This window comes from Dasypus novemcinctus, chromosome 19 (genome assembly GCF_030445035.2).
Source record: "Dasypus novemcinctus isolate mDasNov1 chromosome 19, mDasNov1.1.hap2, whole genome shotgun sequence".
Classification (NCBI taxonomy): Eukaryota; Metazoa; Chordata; class Mammalia; order Cingulata; family Dasypodidae; genus Dasypus; species Dasypus novemcinctus.
This window is the reverse complement of record NC_080691.1, coordinates 18,722,139-18,741,685: the sequence shown is the minus strand read 5'-3', so window position 1 is coordinate 18,741,685 and position 19,547 is coordinate 18,722,139. Positions and strand designations below refer to the sequence as shown.

The 19,547-nt window shown below is 39.4% G+C and overlaps 1 protein-coding gene across 8 annotated transcripts in view; it reads right to left on the bottom strand.

Moving 5' to 3' along the window:
• The window catches only part of CLIP1 (CAP-Gly domain containing linker protein 1), a 137,947-nt gene that overhangs the window by 58,829 nt on the left and 59,571 nt on the right, over positions 1-19,547 (bottom strand). For 4 of the 8 annotated variants that reach the window (XM_058281321.1, XM_058281325.2, XM_058281324.2 and 1 more), the window contains exons 4-9: positions 13,243-13,367; positions 9,721-9,943; positions 5,415-5,612; positions 4,735-4,838; positions 2,811-2,871; positions 1,397-1,429 (exon numbers count right to left, since the gene is read on the bottom strand). In XM_058281321.1, coding sequence (XP_058137304.1) covers positions 1,397-1,429; positions 2,811-2,871; positions 4,735-4,838; positions 5,415-5,612; positions 9,721-9,943; positions 13,243-13,367 — 744 coding nt within the window. The remainder of the gene's footprint in view (positions 1-1,396; positions 1,430-2,810; positions 2,872-4,734; positions 4,839-5,414; positions 5,613-9,720; positions 9,944-13,242; positions 13,368-19,547) is intronic. The other 4 variants (XM_058281327.2, XM_058281322.2, XM_058281326.2 and 1 more) reach the window with 1 other exon arrangement.

Sequence of the window (19,547 nt, the reverse complement as noted above, 5' to 3'; positions counted from 1 at the left end):
CAAATCCAGATCTAAATAACTGGAGTGATAGCCTCAGGAACTGAATCCAAATCTAATAGGAAAAAGCAAAAGCCAACAGAATCTTCACTGTTCTCTTGACATTAAGTTTTACATAGTCTCTGGGTGAGAGGTCACTACTCCAGATAAAAAGCAAATATCCATTAAATGTGAACTTCTCCCAATGCTCTTCCAATATCTTCTTACAGTTGGGTATGTACAAAATTATCTGGGATTAGACAGCAGCATTTGATCAATAATCAGAAAGAGAACAGATGATATCCACTCCCTTCCTACACCATGCGGGAAAAATGTTACACTTGAACAGACAACATCCCCCTTAAAATGATCCCTTTCTTAAAAGATGAGTATCCTCAGAGGAAAGTCCTGGGACAGGGCACTGAGAAGGAAAGCAAAGGCTTTGCGAAAAGCGCACAAGTGAGGCAGGGAGAGATCCCATGCAGACTGGCACCGGATGCAGCAGGAGCCTGTTTTGGAAGAAGAGAAGAGACCCAGATCACTGAAGTAGCTTCACAAAAAGGAACCCTACAGAACCAAGAATTTTTTTAAAGTTCAGTCTTGAGCTTTCTATTTCAGCTGCCAGGAGATGGTAGGAAGAGAAGGAGTTGTCTGTTTTAATTTTGTTCTCTTGTGATGGTAAATCATAGCAGGCAATTTTAGATTATTTTCAATTGGCATCACAGCTGGCAGTATGCACTGAGAAGCAGTGCTTTCTAGGCCACTTCGGAGAGAGGTCTATATTGGTTATTTGATATTAAACAGAGGGAGGGAGGAAAATAAAAGATCTGTGTCTTCACTGAAGAATGTTTGCCTCTAGTTTCACAAATTACAGAAAATACTGTATTAACAGGTTGAATTTCGTGTCAGTTGCATTGACAGACATTGGCCAGCAGGGGGAGTGCACATAGAAGGCAATCAGGGCCCAGAACTTCACATTTCTGTTTTGCAGTCATAGGAAGTAAATTAGAGAACTTGGGAAACTTTTCCCCTAGAATGTCTTCAAATCCCTCTTCAAATATGTTTTATACATCAGCCAGCTATAACCTTTCAGAATGATCCTACTAAAATGATAATACATTATAAATTAGGTGAAGACCAGGCCCCCAGTAAAACTTTTTTTTCTTTTTTGAAAAAAGTCTTCATAAAGCAAACATTTGCCTATTTGTTAAACAAATTAATTTAGGGAGCTTAGTCATTACATACAGTTTCTTCAGGAATCAAATATAATTGCTTTGAAAGCCACATGCACAGAAATATTAAGGTCAATGTCCCAAGGTCAGATTATGCAGTTAGTATTTGAGTATATCAATAAGCATTTTAATCTGTAATCAATCTGTGTTAACAAGGGAAATATCCACACAGTGAAGTGCCCTCTTACATTCTCAGGATCTTCAGAAATCTGGCTCTCTTGCTATCAGTAAAAAAATAAAAAAAATTAAAAGAACAACAAAAAGAAGATTCAACTAAAGTTTCAATATGTGTTAGAGTTTCAAGATAACTTTGATTAATTTCAAGTAAGTTTATCAAATAGAATAGACTAGCCTAGTGCTCATGTAAATATTTTAACTTGCTTCCCCTCCCCCAAAACACCATAGGCTATGTTTTATATGAATTAGATGATGATATGAAACTTCTAATGAGACTTTGAGGTGTTTTTAAATGGATGAGAACAACACAAAAGTTAACTAAAGGAATGTGACTGTATATGGAATGAGCAAAGAAGGTAATCTATTAAATTACTAATAATCCATTAAATTCTGGATCCTATAATACTAAAACTCAGAAAATGTTTCTCTTACTCCTTGTTGACTCCAAAAATGTATCTATTTCCAAAGAAATAAGAGTTCCCTGTTTTGGAAGGGCCTCAGAAATTTAAGCAACATGTGGGCAATCAACAGTAAAATTATAATGGTTGCAAAAAAACATATATTCTGAGAAATACACAGTCAAGTGCAATTTTTCCTATAATATTATAGATTAAAGAACCAAAAATTGCAGAATTTGAAAAAGTTGAGTAATTTATATTTGTCATTTATCTAGCAGTGGCTCGAAAAGCATCAGAACCATTTATTTCTGGAGTCTAAGGTAAAAACTAGCCTGAATAATCGTTAAGAAGGAATAAGAACATGATACTAAAGAAAAATCTCTAAGAATAAAATGTCAAGAAAGTAAAATATGCTCTTTATTTTTTGCTCTAATACTTTTTTTTTAAATCAACCATTTATTGCTTTATACAATTATAAAGAAACTATCCTGCTCAACTGAAAAGCAAGGCTTAAATAAAGTAAAAAGTTTTGTTACGGACTATTATGATGCAACTAAAAAATGCTCTAGGGAGCTGATGTAGCTCCGAGGTTGAGTGCCAGCTTCCCACATACAAGGGCAGGGTTCGTTTCCTGTCCCGGGTACCTCAAAAAAAAAGCCCTTTAAAATGCAATTTCTGATAACCACAAAAACATATATATTCTCACTTAATATTTAAATGAAAGACACACTGCTAGATTTATGGTTTGATTAAATCCAATTCGTGTTTTTGAAGCCTAAGAAACAAATAGTGAAAATTTTACCCTGCCCCTGGAGTCAGAGCCCCACACCTCACCCAGAAGCATGGCCACAGCCCAGCACCCAATATGGCCTGAGAAGATGGTTTCTGCCAGGCCTCTGCTTACTGCTCTGGCCATGCATTCCAGTTGGAACCACTATTTCATCCATATTCTGAATACTCGTACCAGGAGCTTCAGAGAACTGGGGGGGGGGGGGAGGGAGCGGAGGGGCGTGAAGGGGGTAGTTACCTCAAGATCGCCTTTGGTAATTGATTCTTCCTCAACCCGGAACTGAAGATCCTCAACCTTCCTGTGGAATAAAATCCAAACAAAGCACTTAAGAAAGTAACTAGGGACATGTCTGCCTCACAGAAAAAAAAAACAAAAAAAAAACAGAAAAACGAAAAACAAAACAAAACAAAAAACATGACCAATACCCTGGTAAATTATGCCAATGATCAGAAGAAAGCAAAGTGGAAAGATATGCCTTAGAGAATGATAATAAATGTACTTTCAGACCTTGGGTTTACAAATTTAAGAGCTCGAATTATATAGGAAACTCCAAAGCTATATCCAGGCACTAGATATAGAAAGATCAACTGGCCAGTCATGCTCTAGAAGAAATCTAATCCAGACAAGATCAATCTAAAAGGAAAAGGTATGATTACCACAAAAATAGGTTTGAGGTTTCAAGTCAACAATTTCTACTTTCCCATAACAGAACACGGGAGAACAGCACAGAAAACAAATCTCTTTGTATTACCCATACCAGATATTTTAGGGTAAAATAAGCATATAAGTCACAGGATTATTCAATCTAACAAATATGTACTGAGTGCCTATTACATACAAGCACTAAAATTAGCGGGCAGATCTATGCAGAGTAGCCCAATCTAAGCCTTCCACAACAATCTGGGTCCTATTTCTTTGATTTTAAAATGGATATTTTCTCACATTTTAAAATCTCTGCTATCAGGATGCATATTTCAATCAGTGCCATCAAAGTCAATGAAATATTATATTCTGAACACTCACAAAATCCAGGTAACATCCACACTATGAATCTTTACAAAATTGAGTATAAGAGTAGGAAGAAAAGAGGGATAACGTTTATAACATATATAAAAAATTTTTTTTAAAATCCTTCAAACTCACCAGCATTTTTAGCAAAAGTGAGAATAAAAAATCCTACCTGGTTAAATCAGGACAGAGCTGGGGACCTTGTCGATTGTATGCCAACTAAGAGCTGGTTTAAGAACAGAAGCAAATGGTCCTAGTGCCTTGGCATTCAGAAACGAGTCTAAAGGAGTCTATCACTATCTCTTCTTTATAAGAAACCACTTTTCAGTTACTATCAGAATTTCCTATGTATAGTGTTTCTCTCTCCAGTGAGAAAGAAACACATACAACTGTGTGTTGTACCTCCACTGTGCTCCTCACAACAATGCCGGGGACTATGTTGAGCACACAGTAATACTGGATTATTACTGCAGCAAGTTGCTGCTATCAGAAATGACAGACAATGGCATTAAATGCAAGAGGACAAACTTCCCATAGGCCTAGGAATTTTCTAATACTTTGTGTGCAAATATTTCAAAAGTCTTATGTGTTTACTGCCTTGGAAAACCTCCCTTTTATAATAACCAAACTTGCCTTCTCTGTCTCATACAATTTAGCATTTGGTTTTGTACTGACTTGGACAATTCTTTAAAGAGTTTTGCATTCCTAATAAGGTACTGAGTTTTGTGAGGACAGGGACCAGATACCATGCACTAGACAAATGCCATTTTATTTGACAGTTGGAAGGAGTTTCATAAATACTAAGAACTTGGACCTAGAATATTCTCTCACTAAGAATGGCTTGGGCAGAAGCTAGGTTTGAATAAACTCCACCATACTAAGGCTATCCTGAGTCAAGATGTTTGGCAAACAGCAAGCACTCAATATTTGTTAAATGAGTCAGGTCATGTCTAGATGATTCCAAACTTTTTGAAAAAAGTAAAATCAAAGCAAATCCACCCCCGCAGTATGAACAAGTTTTATTTTTGCCAATCACATAGTCATGCTTCTGTTCCTAAGGGTTGATACCAAAAAGTTGCTAATGGGAAAATTTTCCCTAAGAGCAATTAAAAGGAAATGGCCACACTTGCACTAGGAAATAGTTTGGGATCACCTTTTCTCTTCTTCAAGTTGGTTAAGAAGCTCCACCTTCTCCCTGTCAGCTGCTTCCACCATTGTTCGCAGCTGGTCCATCTTGGCCTCCAATTCCAGGACATGCTGGAAAATACAAGGATGTTGTGAGTGGCCTTGTTCTGACCAGCTATAGACCCAGGGAAACCTCCAAAGAGCTACAGCTAAGTGGTACCATGGTGGGTTGGCATTACTCTAAAACCTTTTAGTGTTAAAATGCTTTATATGACCATTTAATAGGTTACTCTTGGTAGCTTTCCAGAAAGCTAGATCATGAAAAACCATACTATTAAAGCAACAGAGGGCAATGTTAAAACTCCCATCGTTTTTGAAGCCAAAAAACACAGAAAGGATAATCTGCAAAATAGGATTTGTAATTACTGATAAGATCCTAGTAACAAACTGTCCTAACACAGACAGGCTCTGTACATAAAGACCAAAAAACTAAAGTGGAATCAAGAAGAACAAAACTTCATCCTTATGATGATGAAAACTGGTACCACAGGTCACAGCTTGCAAACAAGCCCAGCAAGGAAAGTGATACTCATTTCCAGTGCTCTCAAGACTAGCTCCCTGGCTCCAAGCACCAGGGCTGCCTTCTGTCTCCTCACTGAACTCAGAAACCATCACCATCTACACCACAAGATCAGCACCAGACTTCACCTGATCGTGTCCATCCCGAGCCAGAGCTAGCTCCTGCTCTATTTCCCCCACGTGGTTTGTGGCCTTGGCCACCTCAGCCCTCTCTAGATCCCGTTCAGCCAGCAGCTGCTCAATGTGCTGCTGCTTCTCCTTCAGGGCCTCTTGGAGGGCAGTGGTGCCGGAGATCTTCCTGGCGTACCGGGAGGAGGTTTCAGTCAACTGCAAAGGAAAGTTAAAGAAGTGAAGGGCAATGATGCGATCAGGGAAGCAAAGAGGGAGCCATGCATGCAAAGAAAGCGTCTCCTCAGCAAGCGAAAGCGATGCCCCAGCTTGCAGGCTTGCCAATTATTTAGGAAAGGGTTTTCATCAAAAAAACTATCAGTAAATTTCACAAATAATCGATATAAAGAGATCATAGAACAATCAGGAAGATGTTTACAAGGAAAATGAATTGCTCACATCAAAGGCATCTTGAGCCCAGTTGACAAATCCTTGTAGGAATCTATAAAAATTCCACAGAACCCATTTAAGAAGTTTCTCTAAACCCCATTTATGCATGAGCTTTCATGAATAGCTATAATGACATTTTGGCCAATCTTCTGATCCTTAAATTTGAGTTTGAGATTTTTTTTTTCTTTTGACTTCTTAAGCTTCTAAATACCATTAAGTACCAAGAGGCCAGCCACTCTTGGAGTTACCAATCCTCCTTTGATTAAATTTGGATCTTTGTCAAATTTTCTTCATATTTCTTTCAAAATGACATTAGATAATTCACCCAAGAATTCAACCTTAAGGACCTGAATCCAATCACACGGAAATTTATATGGGTAAGATTAAGAAGAAAACAATTATATCTGCCTATCTGCCATCAAAAGTGTGTATAAGTGTGTATGTCTATGCCTGGGCATGTACATACAAAAGAGAAAGGAAGAGAAAGGAAGAAAAAGGATGCAAAGAGAGGGAAAAAAATAGTAGAAAGAAATGTGGGGAGGAAGAGAAATAGTGGAGGGGAGGACAAAGGAGGAAGAGAAAAGTGGAACAGAGATAGGAAAAAGGGAGGAGAAAAGAAATGGTAGAGGGTGGGAAAAAGAGACAGGGTTGGGGGTCAGAGGTCAAGAAAGAATGTGTCAGCTCTGTCCATTCATTGATCTTTGATATTTCAGATACCTGATTCCTCCATTTGAGACCAAAAGTCATGTGCAAGTCAAGTAACCTCCTATTAAACATGAACAGGTAACTGGGCAAGTAGAATAATATTCTTCCAAGCAAGGCTCCACAAACTGGTAGGTAGTTGAAAAAAGGCCTCATCCCTCGACAAACATTTGTCCAAGCCCATCTACTTAGCAATAGCTGGCTCTAGATCAAGTCAGCCTTGACTTTAACTTCTGCAATCAAAGCCTCATTTGTTGCCTGAGTGCTCTCATCTTAATCAGTCTGAGACCTAATCACAGGATGCAGACTTACAGTATCATTCATCAATTAATAATTATGCAATTTGATAACTAGGCAAGTAAAGGAATCCAATCAAATCCAAATTTTCCTTTACTATCCCTATTCAGTGGAATTTCTTGAATTACTTACATATATTGAGGAAAATTTCTGTTCTTTTAACTGCTGTGACCTTCACAGTCCAAGTTCATGATGTCGTGTATTATACATTCTCTAACATTTCTTCCTAAATATAGTAAGTCTCAAATCATGTGCAGAAATGCCCACACAGCGAACTCTCAAGGGCACTATGGGATATTTAAAAATTTCAAGGGAAACACAGCAACATCAGTTGAATACCAAACTACTAGCTCAAGACAATTCAGTTTCAACATTAGACTGTACTACATTCCTTTCCACATTATCATATCTTGGTAAAGCTGAGTCTTGGCTAATGCCATGATAAAAAGTAAGTTCTGTGCAAAAATCAATATGGCACAGGAAATGTAGGTGGTGGGGTTCAATATGATACTAAGGTTGGAGAAGATATGCAGTGCCCAACAGGAAAACACATGGCAATAGTAAATAATTGTGGTTATAAAGAACGAAATTAAAATATTATTTTTCCATTCTATTTATGTATATCATTTTTTTAAACATCTACTAAATTATTAGGAAATAAATTATTAAGTTGTTTGAACCTGTAATTAATAAATGGAACTGTTAGCTATTTCATTTGGTGTAAGGACATTGAAAAAAATAGCTGAGATACTACAGGCGCCATGAACCCAGAAAGTTTGGGAACTTCTGTGCTCAATACTCTCAGAAGAAGATTTTGTATTAGAGAATCTTTAGACTTTTCTATATCTGCATGGGACTACACGGCTTAGGAATGTATTTCTGGGAAGTCACAATTTCAGTTATTCTCTAGTCCTGTCATCTCATTACTTTATGGTGATTTTTGATTTATAAACTATAGCCACCCTATATATACACACAAAAATAATCAGTCTTAAAAGGGAAGGAGACTTATCTTCCTTTTGTCAGTTGTCTTCACTAAATAAAATGAGCTAAGAGGAATCAGGGCTAGTCTGAAAAGTAAAAGGAGGAATTAGGGGAAGCAGGAAGAGCTTGATATTTTCTGAAGAAAGGGACACTTACTACAAGGCAATAAAAATTATGCAAGTAAGAATTCCTAATACAAAATAGACAATTCCATGGAAACGTTTCTGGATTAGCATAGTAGACTAAATGTCTGTATTAAGAGTTTGCTGACCCACTTTCAACAAGGCTTTGCCTCAAGAAAGGGGTTTCTTCATCATCATTTCACTGTTCTTGTCATGCTTTTCTCATAAAAGTCCATTTGTCATTTTTCTGTTGAAGATGAAGACTTTCTTTTCGTATGAAAATTGAAATAGTCTGAGCATGTATTTATTTTACCTAAACATAAGAGAAAGAAAATCCAGATGCTAGGAAAGGAGCACAGTCCCCACATGTAAGAAAGATTCTGCTGCCTGTTCCTTTCCCTGCCCAACTATAAGAGAAAATGAAACAAAAAGAGATCAAGAGTTAGCCATCTTACTTCCCAGGTCACGCCTCTTAACCTTCTAACTCCTGGTCTGTCTTTCACCATAAAAAAACAAGAGATCCTAAATGTTGCTTGGGAAGAACCTTTTACTGCCATTTCAACTATGAAACAGTATATTCCTCACTTCAAGTAATAAACTTAAAAGCAGGAGATGAGGCCAAAAATTGCTTTTGACTCAAATAAAACATCACATTAAAAAACAGAATGAGGTATTGCTTATTTTATTTTAATTCATATAATTCTATTTTTACTGCTGTAAATGGGGAAAAAGGGGTGGTAGATGGAGAAGGGATAGAGGAAGAGAAAAGAGAGGAAACAAAATAAAACACAGCTTTTCCCAGGATCCTTTCAAGTTCCAAAAGTTCCCCTCTGCATCTATTCCTGGCCCAAGTCAGGAACACTCCACACATCAACTGCTTTCATGGATTGGACTGCATAAATTTAATAATAGAATTTGAAAAACACAGCTTTTCTAAAAATTCTTTAGCTCCAAAATTTGTTTAAAACAAACAAAAAAAGACCTATGTACTTAAGGAAAAGAATCCTCCAATTTTCCAGTCCTTCTTGTTCTCCAAACAATTTCAGAGAAAAGAATGCAACCCATATGTTAGGCTAAGCACTGGTTATTACATATTCACCAAGAACTGGTACATTTTAAAGCCTTAAGAACTTGAAGGGAGCAGTTAAAAACCCTTTTCTGGGAAGCAGATGTGGCTCAACTGATAGAGCATCAGCCTACCATATGAGAGGGTCCAGGTTTCGATACCCAGGACCTCCTGACCCATGTGGTGAGCTGGCTACCACGCGCAAGGAGTCCCTTGCCACTCAGGAGCACCCCCGCGTGGGGTTGCCCCATGCACAAGGAGTGCGCCCTGCAAAGAGAGCTGCCCTGTGTGAAAAAAGCGCAGCCTGCCCAGGAGTGGTGCCACACACATGGAGAACTGATGCAGCAAGATGATGCAACAAAAAGAGACGCAGTTTCCCAGTGCCACCAAAGGTGCAAGCGGACACAGAGGAACACACAGCCAGTGGACACAGAGAGCAGACAACAGGGTGGGGAAGGAGAGAGAAATAAAATAAAATAAATCTTAAAAAAAAAACAAAAACTAACATTCTTTTCTATGTCAAAATAGCATTTCTTGCTGAAGTTACATTTTTCAAAACTTATTTGAAGGAATTTCACAGCAAGCTACCACTAACATTCAGTACAAGGACAGGGAGATTATTTTTTAAAGCAAAGCAGGTGCACTGACACTACGCATTTCTCTGGCCTAGGAAGGACAAAGCATGGAAGAAGAAAAGGGGGCTTACTAATCCCATCCGACTGGGCTTGCTGCTGATGGAGGAGGCCACCGAGCTCATGGAACTGAGGGAGGAGGCAGAAGGGCTGCGCTTCAGGCTGGCAGGTGTGGTTGCCATCACTCGCCTCACCGCAGCAGCCTTGGCTTTGGCTGGCGTAGTAGAAGGAAAGCCAATCTTGGTCACTTTGTGGACAGGAGCAAATAAGCCGTATTTGGGTTGACACTGAAAATACCTTTAGAAGACATAAAAACAGTAACAGAAAAATACTTAACTTACAAGAAATAACAATTATAACCAAAAAGCTCTCCAAACTCATAACTTGGGTCTAAAGGTTTTGCTATCAATTCTACCAATAATCTGAGATTATACACCAGTGTGGTGCATTCACATGCATATAGACTGCTAAATAACCTCAATGATGTTTTAGAAAATGCATTAGTAAGTAATAGTTATATTAATTAATATAATAACTAATGCATATTGTTATTATGGGATTACTCATCTGTTACTGAGGTTCTGGCGCAAAGAGAATAAATATTTCTACCATCCGATAAACGTAGGGCAGAGGAGTTCAGCAGTACAATGATCCCACTTAACAAGACAATGCCAAACAAGGAGCAAAGAAATCCAACAAGCACCTAACTCTGGCAGATTCATTAGGTAAACACTGAGAAATACTACCTAGTAATGTCAGTTATCAGTTGGCTTGAAACAGATTATTTGGAGATCTTATGACTCTAGAGTTTCACCATCAAGAAAGGATGGCTGCACAGGGACTTGAATGGCTACCTGAACAACAATGTTCATAGTGGCATTATTCACAATGGCCAAAAGGTGAAAGCAACCTAAGTGTCAATCAGTGGAAGAATGGATAAACAAAATGTGGTATGTACATGCATTGGAATATGACTTGACTGTAAAAAGGAATGAAGTTCTTATCTTTACTACAGTGTGGATGAACCTTGAAGACATATTGAGCGAACTAAACCAGACACAAAAGGACAAATATGGCATCATTTTCATTTTTATGTATAATCAGAATATGCAAATTCAGGGTCATAAATTAGAATATAAGGTTACTAGGGACAAGAGTGGGGGCAGAGAATGGGAAACTGATGCTTAATTGGTACAGAATTTCTATTTGGAATAATGGAAAAGTTTTGCTCATTGTTTGTCTTCTTTAGGAGGCACTGGGAACCGAATCTCGGACCTCCCATGTGGGAGGTGGGTGGTAATGGATGGTGGTGACTGTAGCACAACATTGTGATGTAATTAACACAAATGAATTATATATTTAAAAGTGGTTAAAATGTAAATGAGAAAATTTCAACATAAAATGGTAAATTTTATGTTGTATATATGTTACCATAATAAAATAAAATAAAATAAACTATTAGTGTCCAACACAAAAAGTGAACACTAATGTAAACTATGGATTACACTTAATAATATAATTATATTTAACATATAATTACACATTAGTGCAAAATATTAATAAGGCAAACTGTGAGGGGTACCTATGGAAACTGTACTTTTTTGTGATTTTTCTGTAAATCTACAAATTTCTAAAAATCTTTTAAAAATAAAATACTAAATAAACAAAAAGAAAAGATGTCTTTAAAACTTGCAGCATGAAGAGATTTTTTTTTCCTCCTAAGGCATCATTACTGTACTTGGTAGATAAAGGCAATATACTTATAATAAGTATCTATACATTTAAAGCAAAATGTAATAAAATATAAAAGTAAAGTGTTAACACTTTATCAAGTTATGCATAAATGTATACTAATAATAATTATGCATCATTCACTACACCTGTTCCTTCAAAAACCTTCAAAATTTTTTGATAAGAAAGTGGGAAATTCTCTTTGCATTCATTTGTATTTTTAAACTCTCATCCTATCTCTGGTAGGCGAGAGCAGGATTCTGTTCATAGAGTGAAGTCTGCCTGCTGTCTGCTCTCTTGCCACAGAATGGAATTCTAAATATTAAGACACATTTTACATTCTTTTCCTAACAAAGGTGGCTTCCTTCTTTCCATCCCCCTAGCCCTGACACAAAGGAACTCATTCAGAGGTGGACTGCTATCAAAAGAGAGAAACCAGGAAGTGGATTTGGCTCAACTGATAGAGCATCCACCTACCACATGGGAGGTCCAGGATTCAAACCCAGGGCCTCCTGATCCGTGTGATGAGCTGGCCCAGCGCAGTGCTGATGTGTGCAAGGAGTGCCATGCAGGGGTGTCCCCCGCATAGGGGAGCCCCATGCATAAGGAGTGCGCCCTGTAAGGAGAGTCACCCAGCACAAAAAAAGTGCAGCCTGCCCAGGGTGGCACCACACACAGGGAGAGCTGACCCAGCAAGATGACACAACAAAAAGAGACATAGATTCCCAGTGCCACTGACAAGAATACAAGTAGATAAAGAAGAACACACAGCGAATGGACACAGAGAACAGACAACTGGGGGGAGGGGGATGGGGAAGGGGAGAGAAATAAATAAAACATAAATCTTTAAAAAAAAAAAGGGAAAAAAAAAAGAGAGAAACCAGGGAGTGGATGTAACTCAAGCAGTTGAGCACCCACCTCCCACATGGGAGGTCCGAGATTCGGTTCCCAGTGCCTCCTAAAGAAGACAAACAATGAGCAAAAACAACGAACAAGACAATGAGAAAAAAAAAAAAAAAAAGAACAGGAAGCAAATATGGCTCAAGCCGTTGAAAGTCCGCCACCCACACAGATGGTCCCAGGTTTGGTTCCCAGTGCTTCCTAAAGAAAAAGCAGAGAAAAGCTAATGCGGATCAACCAACAGAATGTCTGCCTACCATATAGGAGGTCCAGGGTTCAAACCCAGGGCCTCCTAGCCCCTGTGGAGCTGACCCACACACAGTGCTGCCATGTGCAAGGAGTGCCATGCCACACAGGGGTGTCCCCTGCGTAGGGGAGCCCCATGTGCAAGGAGTGCGCCCTGTAAGGAGAGCTGCCCTGGGCAAAAAAAGTGCAGCCACCCCATGAGTGGCACCACACACACAGAGAGCTGATGCAGCAAGATGACGCAACAAAAAGAAACAGATTCCTGGTGCAGCCGAGAACACAAGCGGACACAGAAGAACACACAGTGAACGGACACAAGAGAGCAGATGATGGGGGGGGGAGTGGGGGGGGCGTGAATGAAAAAAAATCTTTAAAATAAAAAGCAGACAATGAGTAAAAACAACGAGCAAACAAACAAGGGAGCCATGGGTGAGGAGGAAAGAGAAGAGAGAAAGAAGCCAAGAAGATGACATATTTCCTTTCTATGTTGAAAAATAAAGTGAATGCTTGAACAGAATCTACTCAGATGTGTTATACATAGTACTAAAGAGACAGTCAAAAAACAACTCCAATTCTAGTAGGGAAAAAATCACTAGCTGGGCCTTAGCAGAAAAAAAGTGCAGCTCCTCAAAACATTCATTTCCATTTTATTATACACACTTAAGAAGAGCACCCTACATACAAGAAGGAAACAAGATGCTGCACAATTCCAAACTGACCTTGTTCCAGCCACAGCCCCATCGTTCTTCCCAAGCGGTTCGTCTAACTCCACACCGCACCATTCTCCCTTGGCAAAGTCTGTCTCTCCAAGAAACCGGACTACACCAGCCTTAGTGCCACCAACCTGAAAGAAGAGAACGTGAAAATGAAAAGAGAATAATGATTCTCTTCTAATCTTTTGTAGCTCCCATCAATAATCACGTACTGTGTTGTCATTTGCATCAGCAGCTTGCATTATCTTTACCTTCTCCTCAAAGTTGAGTTCTCTTGAGAAAAGATTGGCAAATTTATGTGTGACTTACATTATTACAAACATTTGATACCTGATATGGTCCAATAATGAACTAGCCTATGTAACATGTAGTAACTACTGCTCTCCATCAAATTATCCCCTTCCTTTGAAAAATATTTTTATTACTCCAGAGGGATTTTCCTGCTTCAAAATAAATATTTGCCACAAAAATAAAACTCTTACATCATTAAAGAAAAACAAAATTCATCCTTTAACAACTTCAACAACTGATATGTTTATTTTCATCCTTTAATAACTAACAACTGGTATTATGTTTATTTTCTCATATTTCCTTCACATCTTTAGCTATGGAAAGCATTATAACATACATTAAGGGCAAATACATACCCACTCACACATTTGTTTTTGGTTTCCCCAATTACATGCTATATGAAAATTTAAATACTTTAAAATAATCAACTTAATTATTTTCCATTGTTAGACTCTCAGTTTCTTTACAACTATTAGAATTATAATTCCCCACATTTTATTTTACATGAACTGTTTGAAGCTTTGAGGGTTTTAAAAAAAATGTTTAACTCTTCGTCCAAGTCATTGTTTGACATAATATGCAAACATTAGGGGGCTGATGTGGCTCAAGCAGTTGGGCACCTGCCTACCATTTGAGAGGTCCTGGGTTCGGTTCCTGATGCCTCCTAAAAATGACGAGCAAGACAGGGAGCTGACGTGTTGGGCTGGTGCGGTGAGCTGACGCAATAAGATGAACACAACAAGATGACACAAAAAGGGAAAACACAATGAGAGATACAATGAGCAGGGAGTGGAAGTTGCTCAAATGGTTAGGCACCTCCCTCCCACATGGGAGGTCCCAGCTTCAATTCCCAGTGCTTCCTAAAAAGAAGATGAGCAGACATAAAGAGCACACAGCAAGGAAAGCGGACTTGGTTCAATAGATAGGGCGTCCGCCTACCACATGGGAGGTCCAAGGTTCAAACCCAGGGCCTCCTTGACCCTTGTGGAGCTGGCCATGCACAGTGCTGATGTGCGCAAGGAATGCTGTGCCACACAGGGGTGTCCTCCACGTAGGGAAGCCCCACGTGCAAGGAGTGCGCCCCATAAGGAGGGCCACCCAGTGCAAAAGAAAGTGCAGCCTGCCCAAGAATTGTGTCGCACACAGGGAAAGCTGACACCACAAGATGACGCAACAAAAAGAAACATAGATTCCCAGGGCTGCTTACAAGGATAGAAGCGGTCACAGAAGAACACACAGTGACTGGACACAGGAAGCAGACAACTGAAGGGGGGAGGGGAAAGAAATAAAAAAAAAAAAAATCTAAAAAAAAAGAGCACACAGCAAGACAGAGTAAACAACGAGGGGGAGAGAAATAAATCTTTTTTTAAAAATGTAAACATTATCTCCAAAATTAACCTATCAGCATTTATTATTCTCTCCTTTGTCACTATTTTTCAATTTTAAATACATGCTATCTTATTTCTTTTTTTTTTAAAGATTTATTAATTTATTCCCCACCTACCCAACCCTGTTGTTTGTGCTCGCTGTATGCTCTCTGTGCATTCATTGTGTGCTCTCTGTCTGCTTGTCTTTTTTTTTTTTTTTTAAGGAAGCACGGGGAGCTGAGCCTGGGACCTCCTACAAGGGATAGAGGTGTCCAATCACTTAAGCCACATCCTCTCCCTGTTTGTTTTGTCTCTTGTTGTATCTCTTCCTTCTGTTATCTCGTTGTGTCATTTTGTCACATCAGCTTATCTTCTTTAGAAAGCACCAGGAACCAAACCCAGGACCTTCCATGTGGGAGGCGGGCACCCATCTGCTTGAACCACATCCTCCCTTAAGTCACTTTAAAATATATTTTATTTATCCCCCCACCCTCATTCTTTTGTCCTCACTGTCTGCTTTCTGTGTCCATTTGCTGTGTGTTCTTTGTCTGCTTGTCTTCTCTTTTTGGGTGGCATCAGGAACTGATCCTAGGGCCTTCTGGAGTGGAAGAGAGGAGCTCAATCTCTTATGCCACCTCAACTCCCTGGTCTGCAGCATCTCTTACTGTTTCTCCTCTGTATCTCTTTTTGTTTTGTCATCTTGCAGTGCCAGCATTCCACACAGGCCAGCACTCCAGCAGAGGCCAGCACACTGCGCAGGTCAGCACTCTTTGTGGGCCAGCATTCTGCTTGGGCCAGCTTGCCTTCACCGGGAAGCCCCAGAAATCGAACCCTGGACCTACTATAAGGTAGATGGGAGCCCAATTGCTTGAGCCACATCTGCTTCACCCTAAAGTCACTTTTTATCTTATCTGTTTTCACTTTCCTCCTTCCTCTTGGTTTATAGTTATTTTCTTCCTAATTTATTAAGACCAAAACTTTATTTTTAGTCTTTCTTTTTAACATTAAAGGTATTTATCATTTTTCGCTCTGCTTTCTAAGAGTTTTAGAATGTTGCACATCTTTTTCAGTTTTGTTTTACCCTTTGTTGAAGATGGAAAATGTTAAAGACTCAAGGCTTTCTAACATTTCTCTGAAAGATAAATTTTTTGTGACACTGACTGAAGGAACCAAAAATGTTATGATTTAAGGGCATTCTAAATAGGAAGGGCCTGTCAAAGGTACAGAAGGCAGGCATTTCACAGACATTTCATAAACATCCTAGTGACATGATATGTGTCACTGAGGAAGAACGGAGTTGGAGCAAACTCAGCAGGGCTTTGCAACAATCATCACTGCAATACACCAGTGCCCGGCAGAACAGAGAAAGCACTCAACAAACATATGCTGAAGACTGAAAGGTGGGCAGCAGATGTGGCTCAGCGCCTGGGCTGACCACATGGGAGGTCCCGGGTTTGGTTCCTGGTGACTCCTAAAGAAGACCAGCAAGATGGAAAGCTGACATGATGGGCTGGTGCAGAGAGTTGACACAAAAGAGACACGTGGGAAACATAATGAGAGACACAACAAATCAGGGAGCAAAGGTAGCTCAAATGATTTCGCACATCCCTCCCATGTCAGAGGTCCCAGGTTCAGTTCCCAATACCTCCTAAAAAGAAGACAGCACACAACAAACAGACACAGCAAATGCAAACAATGAGGGGGTGGGGAGAAATAAATAATTAAAAGAAAAAAAGGATTAAAAGGTGAACTTCTCCATATTATAAAGAAAAGGCCACCTTTCCAAATTCTTAAAGTTAAACTAATTTTTAAAAAGCAAAAACATTTCATGGCTGATGTTGAATCTGATTTCTCTGGAGCAAGCAAAAGAAGAAACCTAATAAAGAGCATGAGCTCTCCAGATGGACAAATTCAAAGGCCAGTTCTGTTTATTAATTGATAAATTTACTTAAGTCTAAATCTTAGTCTCCTCAATAGTAAAATGGAAATAATTATAGGACAATTGTTAGGATTAATTGAAACAATTCAGTTAAAATTGCTTAGCACAATATCTGACTGATAGCTTAAGAGCCCAATCTATTCTAACAACAGTGTTAGTTCTAGTTTTGGCTAATTTGACCTTTTTATATACTTGCTGGTATTCATGGAATCTATAACTAGCCATTTATATAAAATTGGCTGCTATTTTCTCTTTCCGCCTACCCCTCAATTCTGAAAAGCAGTTTAACCAAAATCATATGAGCAAAACACAGCACATTAGTTTAAAATGATACAACCTCTTCAGTGAATCTGTTGAATTCTTTGGGGGTGACTCTAAGCTAGTGTCATGACAATTGTTTTTCCAAGAGGCACCTAACAGTTGGCTGTGGTCAGTAATTCTCCAAGCAAACCACAGGCTTCATTCAAACCGGTAGTTTTATTTAAAAAAACAATACTATAATAATAACCACAAATAACACCCTAGCTGTTACTGTTTTAAATGCAGTTGATATACATTTATCCTGAAAAAATATACCATTCCACCCAGTTTGTTTGAAATAGATTACCAGATTCCGGGAAGAGGCAGTTTTCTTATAACTTTCCCTCCCACTAGACTTGGAACTCTTGATCATAAAAGCCAATGTAGTTTCCCTGTCCCTGTAAAAGATCATTAGTAAATACTCAAATATCTTCAAAAGAGAAAGAGAATGAAGCCCTGAAATCACCCAAATGCTTTTCTACTTAATCATTCTACAGTCAAAATTTTTTCTAGTATGTGCGTTTACCTTAAATATAAGCCACTATTTTTAAGTCATGTTAAAGAAATCTGAGTCCTAGAGTCAGATCATGACATTATTAAAGAAAAAATATTTTCAACATTGAAAAAAAAAAAAAGAAAAATTAGATCCCCATAGCAAACAATTATCATTTATTCTTTGTGCTCTCAGAAAATACAAGCATATAACTCCTAACACTGTGTTCAATCTAAGTAAAATTAGAAGTCACTACTAGGAGAAAAATTAATTTAAATTAAGAACTCAAATGAAAGAAAGTCTAGCTACTATTTTTATATTTTACCAGATCTCAGGTTATTAAGTTCTCATTCAGGGAAGCAGACTTGGCCCAATGGATAGGGCATCCGTCTACCACATGGGAGGTCCAAGTTTCAAACCCTGGGCCTCCTTGACCCGTGTGGAGCTGGCCCACGTACAGTGCTGACGCGTGCAAGGAGTGCCCTGCCACGCAGGGGTGTCCTCCGCATAGGGGAGCCCCATGCGCAAGGAGTGCACCCCATAAGGAGAGCCGCCCAGTACAAAAGGAAGTTCAGCCTGCCCAGGAATGGTGCCACACGCACGGAGAGCTGACAAAGCAAGATGACACAACAAAAAGAGACACAGAGTCCCGTGCCACTGACAACAACAGAAGCAGACAAAGAAGAACACGCAGCAAATGGACACAGAGACCAGAAAACTGGGGTGGGGGGGGAGGGGAGAGAAATAAATAAAATAAATCTTTAAAAGGAAAAAGTTCTCATTTATTCATTCAATATTTCTGGAGCAGTATGTATCTTGGGATACAATGAAAATACAGTACTGGCTATACTGGATGAAAGAAAAATAAATTTCAAATAAATAATTACAGTAAAAAAGTGATAAATGCTTCAAGAAATGACTACAAAATGCTGTGAGAACAGAGATAAATACTGTTTCTGTAAGCTCTTATAATAAATAAGAACGCTGATAAGTTCTGCAGGGTTAATGAGTGGGTTCCAAAAACAGGAATAGGAAACATTTAATTCTCTCCCATTTATTCATTATCAAGTCCTAAACAAGCCATTTAATCTCATAGTGCCTTAGTTTATAAAACAATAAAATGTTCAGTGAGTAGCAATGAGGGATTGTTTCACAGGAATTTTGTGAGCAAGAAGTGTTTGCTAAGTGGCTTATCTGCCATATTCTAATGTAGCTTATTAAAACAGATAAATCTAGTTAATTGTAGTTTACCAAATATAAATTTAGTCCTGATTTAAAAAGTAATCACCTGTAAAAAGAAAGACCCAGCATAAGTACCCTAAATTCTCTCAACTAGAGAGTCATTCCAGCTTAGGGCAATTCTGCAAGGCAAAGAGAAAGGTAAAATCTTCATTCCCCAGTTTTTACCCAGTAGTCCTAATTCTATCTCTTGTTCTCTTGTTACCATACTTTGCTGCGGCGGCTTGCTCGGTCGGTAGAGGTGGGGTCTGGCTGCGGACGAGGGGTCGGTCCAGCTCTGGACGAGGGGTCGGTCCCGCTTGGGACGAGGGGTCAGTCCCACCTGGGACGAGGGGTCGGTCCGGCAGCAGATGAGGGATCGGTCTCACAAGGGGTTGCGTGGTTCGGCTGACGGGGTCGCCCGGCGAAGCCGGCGACGAAGGGGTCGCCCGGAGAAGCAGGCAACGAAGGGGTCGCCCGGAGAAGCAGGCGACGAACTGGGGACAAGGGAGGCCAGGCCCTTGTCGGGGGCTCTCAGGACTGGAGGGCGCACGGCAGAAGAACTACCGCGGAGACAAGGTAAACACGCAAGTCCACTTTATTGAGGGAGAGGCAACAGTTTTATAGGGGCTGGGGAAGGCTGATTGGTTGCCGGAGAAAGGTCAGTGGGAGGTGCTGGACGGGGGAGGGGTGGTGGTTAGGG